Source organism: Protopterus annectens, chromosome 4.part0, assembly GCF_019279795.1.
Source record: "Protopterus annectens isolate FY-2018-M chromosome 4.part0, PAN1.0, whole genome shotgun sequence".
Taxonomy (NCBI): Eukaryota; Metazoa; Chordata; order Ceratodontiformes; family Protopteridae; genus Protopterus; species Protopterus annectens.
The window spans coordinates 696,050,883-696,067,647 of NC_056733.1; the positions used below are offsets into that span (position 1 = coordinate 696,050,883).

The 16,765-nt window shown below is 35.1% G+C and overlaps 1 protein-coding gene across 2 annotated transcripts in view; it reads left to right on the forward strand.

Moving 5' to 3' along the window:
* Positions 1-16,765, forward strand: part of LOC122799534 (P2X purinoceptor 2-like) — a 409,405-nt gene that overhangs the window by 101,977 nt on the left and 290,663 nt on the right. For both annotated transcript variants that reach the window (XM_044068664.1, XM_044068663.1), the window contains exon 4: positions 3,513-3,588. In XM_044068664.1, coding sequence (XP_043924599.1) covers positions 3,513-3,588 — 76 coding nt within the window. The remainder of the gene's footprint in view (positions 1-3,512; positions 3,589-16,765) is intronic.

Sequence of the window (16,765 nt, forward strand, 5' to 3'; positions counted from 1 at the left end):
CAGGCAAAGTGCAAGAATACAAACTAAAGCAAACAAAAACCTAAATAACAGTAACACGAACATAACACAACACAAAACGAACACCATTATATAATAACAATAACCCACGTCTGGGTGTGGGTAATGCTGCATTTACCCACGGTTGGCGTGGTTTGGTCACTCGGGCTTCGCCCTCGTGACCAAACCACACCAACCGTGTAAATCCAGCATTACCCACACCCAGCCATGGGTTATTGCTATAATATCTCATGTCACTGTGTGTGTGTGTGTGTGTGAGGTATTTTATACTCCATTTAGAAGGATTTTATTTATTTTGGATATCCATTACTTGCTAATAAAGCACATGTTTTATTACATGATTTATATATGTATGATCTTTAATATTTAAGGTATGCTAACTTCTGAAGTTTATTTGCTGCTTCATAGCCACTAAAAAGACAAGGAATGCCTTATAGATTTAATGTTTTATAAATATATATATATATATATATATAGATATATAGATAGATATATATATATATATATATATATATATATATATATATATATGTATGGATTCACTTCAGAAGCTCGAAATACTGAAATCTCGAATTTCAGTATCTCGAGCCCAAGAAGTGGAATCCACAAAACAATGAAAACTAAAAACAGCGAAATTCAAAACCTCGAATACCGGAAGTTTTGAATTTCACGGTTTTACTACACACACACACACACACACACACACACACACACACACACACACACACACACACACACACACACACACACACACACCATCCACCACACAAACACACACAATCACTCTACTACATGAAATAAGGGGGGAAGCCCCCCTGTGCCCCCCCATGTGGGGGGCTGCATCCCCCAAACCCCCTACTTAAATATTCTTAGTCCGAGGTTGCACTACATACAAACACACACAAAACACCACCACACAAGCTATTTTCTCTTCGTACACACACACATCACAGCAACAAAACACACTGACACACAACACAGCCCCTACCCAAACCCCTTAACACACACACACACACACACACACACACACACACACACACACACACACACACACACACACACACACACACACTTACCTGAATACATAACCATAGTGGAACTTTAGAAGCATGAAATTCAAAGCCTCTGGTATTCGAGGTTTTGAATTTCGCGCTTCTAAACTTTCGCTATTATGTGGATTCGGCTTCTTGGGCTCGAAATACTGAAATTCGAGATTTCAGTATTTCGAGCTTCTGAATGGAACCCATATATATATATATATATATATATATATATATATATATATATATATATATATATATATACATACATATATAGTACAGCTGATTCCTTTGCAGTATGTAGAAAGTTATATAAGGTATATAATTCTTATATATCTGTATTGATCTTGCATTGCACTATTTTATGAGACTATGAATTTCCTGTCTACATGGTGTATGAGTACTTTGGCAGCATTCTTCTCTTACAAAGGGTCAGCACCTCATTCTTCTCTTACAAAGGGTCAGCACCTCATTCTTCTCTTACAAATGGTCAGCACCTCATTCTTCTCTTACAAAGGGTCAGCAGCTCATTCTTCTCTTACAAATGGTCAGCACCTCATTCTTCTCTTACAAAGGGTCAGCAGCTCATTCTTCTCTTACAAATGGTCAGCACCTCATTCTTCTCTTACAAAGGGTCAGCACCTCATTCTTCTCTTACAAAGGGTCAGCAGCTCATTCTTCTCTTACAAAGGGTCAGCACCTCATTCTTCTCTTACAAAGGGTCAGCACCTCATTCTTTACTTACAAATGGTCAGCACCTCATTCTTCTCTTACAAAGGGTCAGCACCTCATTCTTCTCTTACAAAGGGTCAGCACCTCATTCTTCTCTTACAAAGGGTCAGCAGCTCATTCTTCTCTTACAAAGGGTCAGCACCTCATTCTTCTCTTACAAAGGGTCAGCACCTCATTCTTTACTTACAAATGGTCAGCAGCTCATTCTTCTCTTACAAAGGGTCAGCACCTCATTCTTCTCTTACAAATGGTCAGCAGCTCATTCTTTACTTACAAATGGTCAGCAGCTCATTCTTCTCTTACAAAGGGTCAGCACCTCATTCTTCTCTTACAAATGGTCAGCACCTCATTCTTCTCTTACAAAGGGTCAGCAGCTCATTCTTTACTTACAAATGGTCAGCACCTCATTCTTCTCTTACAAAGGGTCAGCACCTCATTCTTCTCTTACAAAGGGTCAGCAGCTCATTCTTTACTTACAAATGGTCAGCAGCTCATTCTTCTCTTACAAATGGTCAGCACCTCATTCTTCTCTTACAAATGGTCAGCACCTCATTCTTCTCTTACAAAGGGTCAGCAGCTCATTCTTCTCTTACAAATGGTCAGCAGCTCATTCTTTACTTACAAATGGTCAGCAGCTCATTCTTCTCTTACAAAGGGTCAGCAGCTCATTCTTCTCTTACAAAGGGTCAGCACCTCATTCTTTACTTACAAATGGTCAGCAGCTCATTCTTTACTTACAAATGGTCAGCACCTCATTCTTCTCTTACAAAGGGTCAGCAGCTCATTCTTTACTTACAAATGGTCAGCAGCTCATTCTTCTCTTACAAAGGGTCAGCACCTCATTCTTCTCTTACAAATGGTCAGCACCTCATTCTTCTCTTACAAAGGGTCAGCAGCTCATTCTTCTCTTACAAATGGTCAGCAGCTCATTCTTCTCTTACAAATGGTCAGCAGCTCAGCATAACTGCAGAGTGAATGTTTTCCGATGACAACCTTATTCTATTTCCACTTTCAAGCCACAAGCCTATAAATGAATGTAACGACAGGGACTAAAGCACTGCTCCCAGCTCATGCTGTGATTCTTAAAAAATACTATATTATTTAATGCTTTCTTTATATATATTAGCTGATGGCTGAAATAAGACTACTTCTGTGCTCAGGCAATGAAAAAAATATTTTTTTCTGGTCTACCTAGAGAGTGTTTTCCAGTTGCAGACCATTGTAGCATGCCTTGCATGTGTAAATGTTTTTTTAATAGACAGTAGTTACATAATTTAAAATATACAAGTGAAACCAAAGATATGAACATTTCCAAAGACTACATTTTTGGGCTATATGTGCCTTTTTCCATCCACATAGAGCAGTCTGCATATGGGCATTTGATATTATTAAGATATGCATGATCATAAATATCAATACAACTGCAACAACTACTAGCTGTTTGCAAGTAAATGCTATTGCACATAAAAGTAGCCACAGTCTGAAAGTGACTACTAACCGTTTTTTGCATTCTCATTCTTTTAACAATATTGCATACATATTATATAACTGTGTCTCAAACTGGTATTGTAGGAATTACGTTGTAACTAACACACAACTGGCATTTTGTTTCTAAACACAGGTCCTGGGATTAGGTTTGCTTAATTACAGTTATTTTCTTACAGAAGCTGTGACAGGCATACAGTTCCTACTGGCCAATATTATTTTTCTGTCCCTTTCTAGAGTACAGAAGTTCGTGATGCACATTGCTCTTCTGATGCTGACTGTCCAAAAGGAGTGCTGCACATGAAGGGGAATGGTTAGTATTTATCCAACTACTACTGTAACAACTACACAGCAAGGAAAAGTTGAAATCACCCAGCATATTCATAACAACAGCAGAATAAAAGAATTAATGAAGTAAATATTTAACACACACACACACACACACACACACACACACACACACACACACACATATAACATAATATAAAGAAACACAAATGCACACACACACACACACACACACACACACACACACACACACACACACACACACACACATGCTTGATAGATATGTAGGTAGTTAAGAAAAATATATATGCCCTTCTGTATAACACACAAACAGCTCAATAAAACTCTGGCCAATTATATTTTCATCTCATTCTTATATAGTTCAAATCATAGGATAATTGGTAAGTACTGGGCTAAATGCCCTTCTGTGTCATTTTAAGCCTAGCCAGTTTCCCTTTTTGTGCTTAAAATAACCTATCCCATTTGGTTATAGATTGGCCTTACCCTTCCATGGTCGATAATTATATATTACCCCTAATGAGAATAACTGGGATCGTACCATAAATAATATAAGGGGACCCATGCATGGGATAAAGCATTTAGGAGATTCATCCATCTATTAGTAGTACAGGGGGAAGTCCTGGGATAAATTTTTTGTTTCTCATCCATAGAACTAAGTTGTGCTTGAATATGGACAGGGATGAACTTTGCTTTTATGTGGACAGGGAGTCTGTTCAGCAGTGGTATCCTCTGCAAGATATACCTGTCACTCCAAACCATTCTGATGATGTTGCAGAAGACATTTATATCCCTAAATCTCTTTATCTTCCATAGTAACCATATCATATAATTTTAAAAGAAATATAAAAATATTGTTACTATAAATATGTCATTACAAACAATGCAGTAAAATCCTAACTGCTTTTCTTGTTATTTTATTGGTTACAATTTTCATTGAATCTATCACATTTTGAATTGCCTTGGAATAGCCTCTCAAATTGTTATTTTCTGTTACAGTTAAAAATGTTCCAGTAATTCTTTTTTCTATCTCTTATGGAAGATTTTCTTATCTGATACACTTTTAAACCTTATTAAACATTTACAAGAAGAAGACCATAACATAGTCACTATATCCAATTAAGCAATTCCACAGCATGATTAAGCTATAACATTTTGTTTTTTTATGCTAAGAAAAATCACTTTTTTTCACTTTTTAAGTCTATACAGTCTTCAACGATTAAGCAATCCATCACTATGTTTGGGTACATTTCATTCCTAAACTTTATTTATTTATTTATTTATTTATTCATAGCCATTAACCAAGACAGTCCAATTAGGCAAACAATCCATTTTCAGTGGAGGCCAGTGGAGAAAAGCTCTAGGTTTATACAATGTCAACAAAATGTTTTCATAATATTACTGCCAAAATGCATATTCAATGTATTAGCTCTGTGTTTACAGTGAGAAATATGTAATTTGCATTGGTGAAATAGTGAAACGGGTGAAAATTATGCAAAAAAAAAAAAATTTCTCTTACCATTTGTACACTGAAAGAGGATATCAGTCATTCTTTAATACATATATGTCCACAAATGATTCTTTCTTTCTTTTTTGTGCAAGAGGGTAAAATACGTTACTTGTCTAACTTTATTTAAACTAGCTTTTACTTGGTTGAAGTCTTAAAATGAGTTGACTGATGAGATATTTCACATGGACAAGACCACTTTGTTTTTAGGTAGCATTTTTCTTGTGTTAGGAAAATTCTGAGCTGTGTTCTTGTCTGATGTCATTTCAGATTATGTTCCATTTTTTTGCTACATACGCATTGTATAGGGAGTCTCCATGATAATTTCTGGATTTTACTGTTTGTATTAAATTATGATTTTAAGCTGTAAGCTCCCTAGATGTTTTGCACCTTTGTATTAGGCTGCTTATGATAGGGCATTCAACCCCGTATTTAATCACTAATATATCTCTTAATTATTTAATTATTCTACAGCCTACTTCTTTAGTTCTAGCAATGTAAAATTCAAATATAGACAGCCAAAGAGCACAACAGGATTAATCAAACTGAGCATCTCATTCTGAATAGAATGATATCTCCTACCCTTCCGTACGTTATTTAGCCTAGAACCCCAAAATGCTGTGACTATGTTTTTATCATCAAAACTAATGCCTGAAGAACTTAATTTCCTTTCAATAAAATGTGTTTTGAACACTATTTTACCTACTTTACAGTTTTCCTATTATTCAGAGATGACATATTTCAGCTTAAGATAAAAGCTTTTTAAAAGAAAAGTTACAGGTATAACATTTGATTATAAATACAAAGTTGTCTGAATAATTTAGATAAACATGACTTTTACCTTTCATTTTTTCCTACTTCTTAAATGTCTGCATTCATTAACAAATCAGAAAGAATCAAACTCGCAGAACAATCAGGTCTAACACTTTGCATCTTAATTTTCATCTCAAAATATCTGCTTATTAAGTGAATGATCCCTGCATATTGCACAAGCTAATGATAAGCTAAAGTAGTCAATCTCCAAATCTATATACTTCATGTTCCTTAACATATAATGTGCTAGTGGGCATTATCATATCCCGCCTTTATATCACATCGTATAATGTGTCTTTTGGCCATCCTGCTATGATTATGTCCATAACTTCTCTAATCAATAACAACAACTATTATAATTGTGTCCATATGTTCCATAACCAATAACTTTTAAGGTTTCAGAAAGGGGAGGTCCATGGAGGATTATATTTGAAAAAGTAGAACTGGTATGGCAGCCAAAATTTAGGCCTTCCAGACAACCAGATATTAATGATTCTGTGTCAATATTACCAGTTTTAAAATTATGACCTTGTGCATTTATAGTTAGTTGATTTTGATTAATTGTTTTATATTGAAATAATTCTCTTAATTATTATCAGCTAGCAATTGAATATGCTCGATCATGTGATTTTTCAAATGTTGTTTAAGTTGCTTGGTCTCATTTAATGACAGCTTTGATGAAGTCCACATACTTTGGGATGAAAGCTCTCAACTGTTTTATTTAAATAAAAGGTTTGTTAACATTGTCCAGTGGAAGACTTTCTGAAGAATTAGTTTGGTTCATAATTAAAATACCCAACTAAATCTTGTCAGAGGGAATTACTAAGGTTCGACCTTCTTAAGTTTCTTTCTTTTACATTTAAAGAGTATGCATATATAACACACATTCTTATATTTGATTTACCCAAAAGTCAGCAATAAGAGCTCTGCTTGATTCTGCTGTGAATTTTAATATTATAGTAAAATACAAAAACTGAACATTTGCCAGTGTATAAGTTCCGTATTATTTTCTACCTTACAGCTATTTAAAGATTTCTATGTTATATAAAACAGTTGTATATCCTTCAAACATAGTATGTCAGTTTTTTGCTTCTTCAGCCATTATAAAGCTGAAGGAATCCATAGCTATTCTGTTATACTGATAACATTATGTCAAGGGTCTCTGACTTACCAAGTTTGTAGATGATTGCAAGCTCGAAACACTCATAGATGCCCCCTCCCCCCAAGATGCTAACGTCTTACATGAAGGTCTAACACAGACAAATGATTGGTTCCAAAGCCACAGTTCAAAACTCAATGCCAGGTAATGGATAATGGTACCCAGAGAAATTAGCTCATTGATAAAACACCCCTAAAAGCAGACACAGAAGTAAAGGAGTTGGAGACTCATGGAGATAGTAACCTAGTTTTCAACCAACATGTGTGTAATGTTGTAAGAAAATAATTTTATGTTACTCACATGGCATCTAGGTCCAGGGACGTCATCATGCTACTGTACTCAGCCATCATCAGACCCACCATTGAGTATATCTCCCCCTTCTGTAGGTACCTGACCAGGTGCATGCATCAACTGGAATATCCACAGAGGTTCCTTACAAAAAAGAAGGATATAAACACAATGTCCTGTGCAGATCATCTTAAAAAATGTTTCTGTATTCTGTTTCCTACAGACTACTGGCTAAGCAATTTATGCTTGTCATACAAGGCATCCCTGGATCCTACTCTGACAGACATTTTACGTATCTGCAAAATGAACAGTACCAGAACTACTAGATCTAAAGATTTAAACTTTGCTTGAGGCTTAAATAGGACATGTTGGAGGGACATGTACATATCTCGGAATCACTGTTCCCTGGAATAGGCTTCCTATCCAAGTGAAGCAGAGCACTTCCCTAATCCTATTCAAGAACAACATTGACCAGTGGACAGGAAATTGGAAATTCACCTCTAGTCTGACACCTATGTCTCTGATGGACAGTGACAGTCATTAAATCATGTCCTAACTAACATACACCCCTTACAATAACCTCTAAGGCAAAAAAACACTCATGGGATATATTTGGGTTTTATAGTTAGGCTTGTAAAGGCCCAAGTGGTTGTTAGCCTAGTGTAAACCTGTGAACCTGTGAAGGAAATAAATGCATTCACACTCAGGCTTTTTCTAGCCTCTTTTATGACCTACCTTTCTTTTTTTTTCATTTTTTTTTAAATATTGTCTGATTTTACCACAACTGACTCTGTGATCTCTTCTTCTCCTGAGCTTTATTTTTTTCTAAAATGTCATATAAAATATCATAAGAACTCTGTACATCATCCTCTTTTTCATCTGTAATAAACTCTTTACTCACAGGTGTAACACCACTAGTTTGATTATTTATTTCATAGGTACACTTTTTTGACTGAACTTCTAGAAAATAATTATTTCATTTGGTTGATTCTGGCAAATTCCAAGCTTGTGATACATAATTAGTCCAGAAATGTCATTTATTACAACATTTTTTATACAATTGTGCAGAATCCTGCTTTCTGTAATCCACTTTATCACAAGTTCACAATGTCTGGGCAAAATGCTGATAAGTGCTTCACTAATTCACAAAAGTATCAAGCACATATAAACTATGTGTTAGCATACGCAAGCTTTAACGTTAAGGTCCAAGACCAATATCTTCTCTTCACAATTACTCAGTCATTTTCCTTGTTCATTCATGTAAAATTGTACACAGAGGTGAACGCACAAACCTTAAATAATGTTCTGAAACATGTTTTTACATTAGGGTCTTTTCTAATACTTCATTAAAGACACTGAGAAGGACTAACCCCAGAAATGAACATGTGTTTTTTATCAATTAGCTGCCTTTTTTCCTAAACTGATAGCATTTAATTTTGCTGTGCATTTCCTATTGTTTGGCTAATGCTTGAACACTTTCTTCAGTCTTCATGAATGAATGCCATTCTGACAGGGAGGTAGGGCAGAATGGAAAGATCAGTCAGCAGACACCAGGACTGAGAGGCAGGAAGGTCAGAGGGAACTGGCTGTCCTTAAGGAATATAAAGCATAAGGACCATGAGGGCTGCTTCCTGCTATCCTTAGAAATCTAGCATATATGTTTGCAGATTTAATTACAGGATATTTAATAGATCATTGACTAGCACAGAAGTCCCAGAGCACTAAAAGCATGTATGGTACCCTTGTACAAGGGGGTATTCAAATCTGGGGACCTACAGGCCTTTAACTTTAATAACAGTGACAGGGAATGTCATGGAGGGAATATTCATGGCAAGGCTGATAACATTTCTAGAGGACAGCAGTTCACAGGATGGAAATGAGCAAAATGATCTGTCAGTCAAACCTGATCCAGCTTTTATGATTGCACTGCAGATTAACCTGACAGGGGAGTCACAACTGGACATAGTTTATCTTGGCTTCAGCATGGCTATTGACTCAGTATTATGCTGAAGGCTAATAACAAAATTGGAGAAGATGATGATAGGTCAAAGACTGGAAAAGTGGCTAGCTGCATGGTTGAAACGTAGTTGTGATGAGAGGGACATGGACAGAAATTTGAAAAGTAACTACTGCAGGGGGATTGTCCTGGGTCTACTATGCTTCATTATGTTTCCCTCAGATACATCTGGGGTAATAAAGATGATAAGCCTCTTACTGATGACACAAAGATAAGTGCAGCCACAGAGGATGGGAGCAAGAATCTAGTGAGGGCTTGGAAAGACTGAAAAAGTAGGCAGAAAGGTGGCAGTTTAGGTTTAATAAAGACAAATGAAAAGCCATACAGGCTGGCCACAAAAACACATGTGAAATATTAGTGAGAAGTGGAACTGGTGCCAAAAGAGCAGGAAATTGATCTAATGTGTTGCAGAGGCCTGGATTCAACCACTGAGAAGAGTGGAGAAAACAATGACAGCAACAAACAAAATAAAGAGATGCATCCTCAGGGGGATACAGTACAGAAGAAGTCCATAGAAGAACTATTTCCACTCAGCAGTCCCTTGGTCAGACCCATGCCTCTCAACTGTACAGATTTTCACAGAATGTCCAGATTTTTGGCTCATATTTTTGGTTCATTTCTCATAAAATTGTGTTTTTTTCTGGAAAATCATTTAGGGATGAAGTCAGAAAATAATGACAGTCATTTGAGTTTCAGACTTCATACCCTTCCAAAAATTCATACTAATGCAAAACTTGTTGTTCTATCTACTTTCTAAGTTTGCAAGAGCAATATTTAAAAAAGTGTATCTATGTTTGGGCCTTTGTCCCCCTCCCCAATTATTTATTGCTTTGTCCAGATTTCTTGCTATAACAGGTTAAGACGTATGGTCAGACCAAACCTTGAGCACTTTGTGCAGTTCTCAATGCAGTATAAGGAAAAAAGAACAGAATTCTTGAAATAATCCAAAGAAACGGTACCAGAGAGATTAGAGAGGTAGAAATATGAATAAAAGCTAGCGGAACTAGAACTCTTCTCATCTGAGATCAGAAAGAAAAGGGGCATGATATTGGTACCCATGATCATGTCAGGGATATATGAAGAGGTCATTCTGAACTGGAAGAATATAGGGAGATAGAACAGGATACAACCAACAGAGTCTGGAGACTACTCCATGGATCTCAGAAAGTACTTTTTCACATTGAGGGTTGTTGATACATGGACTGGACTACTGCAATGGGTGGAGCAGGAGGAACCAAAAGGAGGTGTGGAACAAGTGGAAAAAGGTAATGATGTAGAGGAAGTACAATGTTAAGGTACTTAAATGGCAGACTAGTTAGGCTTATTGTCTCATTTTGCCATTAAGCAAATGTAATGTAATGTTTAAAGCCCATGTTACCATCCTAAGGCTAACCACACACATTCTAGTCTGTTCACTAACCTTATCTGTGGCTCATGCCAAAAGTAGATAACATATCCCTGCTCTTTGCCCTGGTTGCCCAGTAAAAACAACAACCAGTAGATGCATTTGACATTACTTTTCCTCTTATAAATGCATATTACAGCATATCATTTGCCCTGTAGCTTCCAGAAATGCTGCATACTTTCCTTCAGAAGTGATTTTGTTACTTACTTTGACATTCAGATCAGCTTGATTGTTTGTTTTTGAGGCCTTGTTTTGTATACATTCTAGTAAAGGGAAATCACATCACTGTTACTGTTTTCTAGCACCTTACTGTCCTAGAGTGATTTGTTAAAAAAGAGAAGTTAGCAGTGTCATCCTAAACTACGAAGACATTCTTTATTGCACTGGCTCCTCCTATTCTGGGGAATTATTTCAGAATATGTATTAATGTAAAAGGACTGGGATCAACCTTTGCCACTTATGAGTGATATTTTTGATTGGATCTAAGTCAGCTTCTCTTTCTGATGATCACATTTTCACCAATCAGCGTTAATTCCTGACTGTCCGTGTCACTCAGCCTTCTTCCTCATTGTCCCTCATGGTTTCTTTTTCTATTGTCTTGCGTATCTGTACTTTCCTTGGTATGTGCATTGTCTTTGTTTATGCATTTACCACTTCTTCACACTTCAATTTGTGTTGGCAATTATTAAATGTTTTCTGAACTTTTTTATGTTTCCTTCTTATTTTTGGGTCAGTCTTAAATATTGATGTCAAGTTCTGTGAGAACAACAAGTTATGACTTTTATTTGCATAAACGTTCTTGAGTGATGTCAGTTTTCAGCGGTCCCCTTTTTTCATCCACAACACTTCATGCCTGTTTATTAGTAGTTTCTGAGATAGAGTTCCATAATTCCAAATTTATTCTCCTGGGTGATTGACTTGACTATGTTGGCTGGTTAACCACTTGCTGATCACTTTACCCACATCTCTTTTATTCTGTATATATATATATATATATATATATATATATATATATATATATATATATATCCTATTGCAAAACAATATTATTTTATCACTGATATTTAGTCAAATATGAAGTATTGCGAATATCTCTCTCTGAATGTTAAAGTTGTAAAACTCTTTGAAATACACAAAACTACCCATTATTTATTTTCCCTCTTTTTATATGAAAATTGTTTGACTTTGTTTATTAACTAATTGAAACTAATTGGAAATGTCTGATTTTTAAAAATGTGTCTACATTTAGGATTTAGTTATAATAAATTGTAACTCTGGAGATTTTCCCCTAGGCCTCTACTAAAAAGAGTCCTGCCATGGCCCATGCAAACTTTCCTGGTAAACAAATGCTAATACATAAATACATAAATGCATAAATAAATAAATAAATAATTGATGTGTCCACAAATATTTTCCCATACCTAGGTGTGAGATCCTTCCTCAATGCATTATTTTAGAACACAGATTTAAGATTTCTCTCGCTCTCTCTTTCTCTCTCTCTCTCTCCTTTTTTCTCCCTCGCTGTCTCTCTTTTTCATTCTATCAAATATTTCTGTTTGTGATATCCTCCCAAAGGGCATAAATTCATCAATTTTATAATCATATTATTTGCAGCTGCACCAAATGTGCTACATTTAATGTCTGGTATTTTGGGGGCAAATAATATCCTCCTTTCTCTATTCTAAGGGTGTCTTCTGGCATTTTCTTGTAATTTCCTGTCTCTGAAGATGAGTTCTGCAGATGCAGCATGTGCTTTGATTTTCTATCTCCAGTTGGACCCTCACATGGGTTCACCTCTTTTTGTTTACAAATTTCTTCTGCTACTATGTAAGAACTAAAACAAAAGTCTTTATTTTTGATTACCCAAAGCTGTAGTGGACAAATGCCAAATATCTCAGCTTCTCTTTTACATGCCAAATTTTCTTGTACATATCAGTATAAAAGTTTTTATTTACTGTGAGCTTGATAAAGGTGGTCTATTATGTAGTAGCTGCATACCATGGAGGTAGATGTAGTAATTCAACAAGATCCAAACAAGTTTCTATGCTGATGCTGTCTCAAATAAATGTGTTGATGAACTGAACAAGTCTGCAAAATATGATATCACTTCAACTAATATATCAAATTAATTTCTCTTTATCTGGTAAATAAGCTTTCAATTTTAATTTTAACCACTAGGTATCATGTAAGCATTCATAACCTCTTTATTATCTGAAAATGTTATGGATTGAAGTCTCTAAATTTCATCATTTAATTTAACTGGGATTTTTTAAACATGTCTTAGAACTGATATTACATAGTTTATGTAACAAGATAAATACTAATTTGGTGATAGCCATATATAAACTCTCTTTTCATACCTTTAATATATGTATCTTGAAGTATAATTGCTGTATACTGCATTAACTTGATTCTTTAAATACATCTAGATATGTCAAAGTGTTAATTAATAATCCAGGTCTGTATTAGTTTACCGAAATGCCATTTCAGTGAACACCTAATCAGCAACACTGATTCAGCAAAAATCATTTCAGCGATTTGCTGAATTTATGAAGAGCAAGAAAATACTTGCCCTACAGCACAATGGACTGACATCTAAACAAATTAAACCCACCCAAGTGGGGAGCTTCATCCACCACACTCCCCAATGTGGGAGGCTATGCCCCCACACCCCCCAACTATATATACCAACTCCAAGATTGCACTACAATGGAGAAAAGGGTAAAGTTGTGTAGTTTGCCAGCTTCTTCTTTGCTCTTAGTAAAGTCAGTGAATCACTGAAATGATTTTTGATGAATTGATGTCGCTGATTAAGTGTTCGCTGAAATGGCATTTTGGCGAACTAATATAGACCCAATAATCCTGTGTATTTACATTTAAAATCTCTACATGCTGTAATCGTGGAAGAATATTTACTAAAACCTATGCTGTCTGCATCTCATATCTGTTTCTTTTCATATACTGCCAGTGCCCTTCTAATTTTCTGTCTAGTATATAATCATCATTATGTAATATGCACTTTATTCTGTAACAAATGAAACTTAACTTATCATGCTTTTAATAAATTAAATAAGTATTACTACTTATTTAGGTAATAATATAACTTGTTTTTTGTTAACCCTGTTAAAATATTCTGTCACTTTACCCTTAATTCTAATGATTGAATAATGTGAGTTGTAACGTAATTCTGCAAAGTCTGTTCTGATTATATATGCATACTATCCGTGTTGTAGAAACTGTCTAGTAATGTTGTCAGAAATGTATTATACCAAACATTTAAAACAACTGAATATGAATGTTATATTATGAAATCTTTCTGAAACTGACACTAAAGTAATACCTATTAAAGTGAACATCTGAAATGGCTGTGTATGAATGTTGTATTCTGGAATCTAAAAAACACTAAGGGAATACATTTTTTTGCCAGTATCATCTAAACACAGATAAAAGCATAAACTAAAATCTAGTACTATTATGCAATTATCTGAAATCATAACTTGTACTTGAAATTTAGCTTGAAATACTTCATGTTGTGAAATTACTAATGTGCACAAATACACTTCTGCATCTGTATACTTGCTTTAACTCTAAACTAATTTGCATAAATACACATCTGCTGTATAAGTATCTAAACTATAAAGAATATTTTTCTTCAGTTAACTAAAACAAATATGCAAAAATCCAACTAGCATATTGTTCATGTATTGAATAATCTCTGCAGTTAACTACATTTAATTTATATTTAAAGAAACATATGTATGCACTCTTAAGTTCCCCACTTCTGGAAACCAGTAGTCTCGATGCTTCACTTGTGCACTACAGCTCTTGCCAAGTTTAAGCCTTGCTCTGCATTGTCCCAGTCACTGCTGAGGTACTGGAAAAGTCACCCTAGTGTCCTTTACTGTTTATTTTCAGTCTGTCATTTACAATAGTTTGGTCTTCAGCCCTCCCCTTGTTCCCTATATCATGGATGTGAACAGAATATCTTAAACCTTTAATAAAGTTGTAAATTAAAGTAATTCCAAACAACTTTTCTGTGACATTTGATATAATACCTGTAAAATACAAAAAGGCAGTATCAGGTTGTTAAAATAACATTTGCAGATTTAACATTTATTAGCATTACTTGTTGTTTTGACTTTATATATAGCTTCCTGCCTAAAATGAACCTATATTACTGATAAATTATTGTAGGTCTGTAACTAAACTGGTAAAGTACTATAGGTTCATAGGTAAGTACTATGCTAGCTGATCTTGTAAGCCATTTTATGCCTAGCCAGTTTCCCTTTTTGTGCTGAAATTAAACTATCCCATTTGGTTATAAATTGGGTTTAACAATCCAGTGGTTAAATATTACCCCTAATGAGAATAACTGGGATCATACCACAGGTAATTTGAAGGGACCCATGCAAAGGATAAAACATTTAGGAGTCACTTCTGTTCATTAGTAGTACAGGGGTAATCTTGGGATAAATTTTATATTTCCCATCAATAGCTCTAAGGTGTGCTTGAAAATGGACAGGGATGAAATCTGTTTTAAGTGGATGGGGAGTCTGTTACAGAGAAGCATTGTCCTCTACAGGCTACACTTGTCCCTCCAAACCATTCTGTTAATGTTGCAGAAGAGGTTTAGATGCCTAGACTGAGTATTTTTGATGCCATTTAACTTGCTAATGTGCAGTAAATCCAGTGGTACTGGGATGGAGGATGCCTTGCATGCCAGACACAGGGCACCTCTTAGCAGTCACTAGGATAATGAGTATAGTGACTATAGTTTAATAGAAAGGTTGCAACTTTATTACAGAATCAAATGGAAAACTCAGCAGCATTTTCTCCCTGTCATAAAATCAAATGAAACTAAAGTAATGATCTGACACTATACCAACTCTTCAGCATTTGTTTTGCATTTTTGCACCATAATAAAATGAATCTCAACAATTGATTTTTTAATGCATCTTTAAATACCTTTATTCTGTGACTCCCAGACTATACAACTAACAAGGAACCACAAACGAAACTGAGCCACAGTAATAATAAACAAACATTTAAAAACCATCTGGACTGTTTCCAGCATGTCTGGACATTTTTTTTAAATGTTTGTCGATTATTATGTGATTAATTCTGAGGAAGCCTTTGGTACACAATTGATGAAAGCACTTAATTTCATTTAATAAAAATTGTATATAATGGCTGTGGTGAGTCCGTTTCTCTCTTCCCTGTTTTGAGCATTGTAGTTCACTGTCAGACTGTACTTTATACAAAAGAATTCCTTCAGTGTGCAGCTATCTCCACCCACTGCCTTACTTGTTTCTGTTCTTTCATTCTTTTAGTACTTCTCAATGTTGCAAGATTTATTGTTACTGTGTACAATTTTTCTTGTAGCCCAGATCTCTGGATAAATACTAAGAACTATTACTGCATAAAAACTTTCCCTAATAATATTTAACTGATCTTTACTATACTGATTTATAGCATACAGTTCTGTCTTCAATTCATCTTGCTGAGCTGACCTGTAATCTGATAACTGAGGTACGTAAGTCCATGCCTCTGGTATGCTCTGGTAAACTGCAATTTCTGCATGAAATGTATAGAATATTGATCCATTTACATATACATGTTGACTATTAGAATTGAATTGATCTGATTCTGGAGCTTTATTCATAGATTAAATAAAATTGGATTTGTTTTTCCTGACCTAACATTTGAACATGTGACTGCACTGAAAAATAATATTTATGCTGCACTTTTTTTTGCATGTAATCTGAACCTTTGACTATAGTATCAAATTTAAAAATGTAACATTGACTTTAAATGTTATACTCTGTAAAAATAGGAAAACATAATTTTATTTCTGCAAATGTTAATTTTTTTCTGTCCGTATTAAGATAGTATTTATATACTGCAGTACTGTTTTACCATAATTCAGTGTCTGCTGAAACAGAACATTAATAAAGCCAGGTTTGTAAATTGCCAACCATTTGTTCCACTGCTTTAA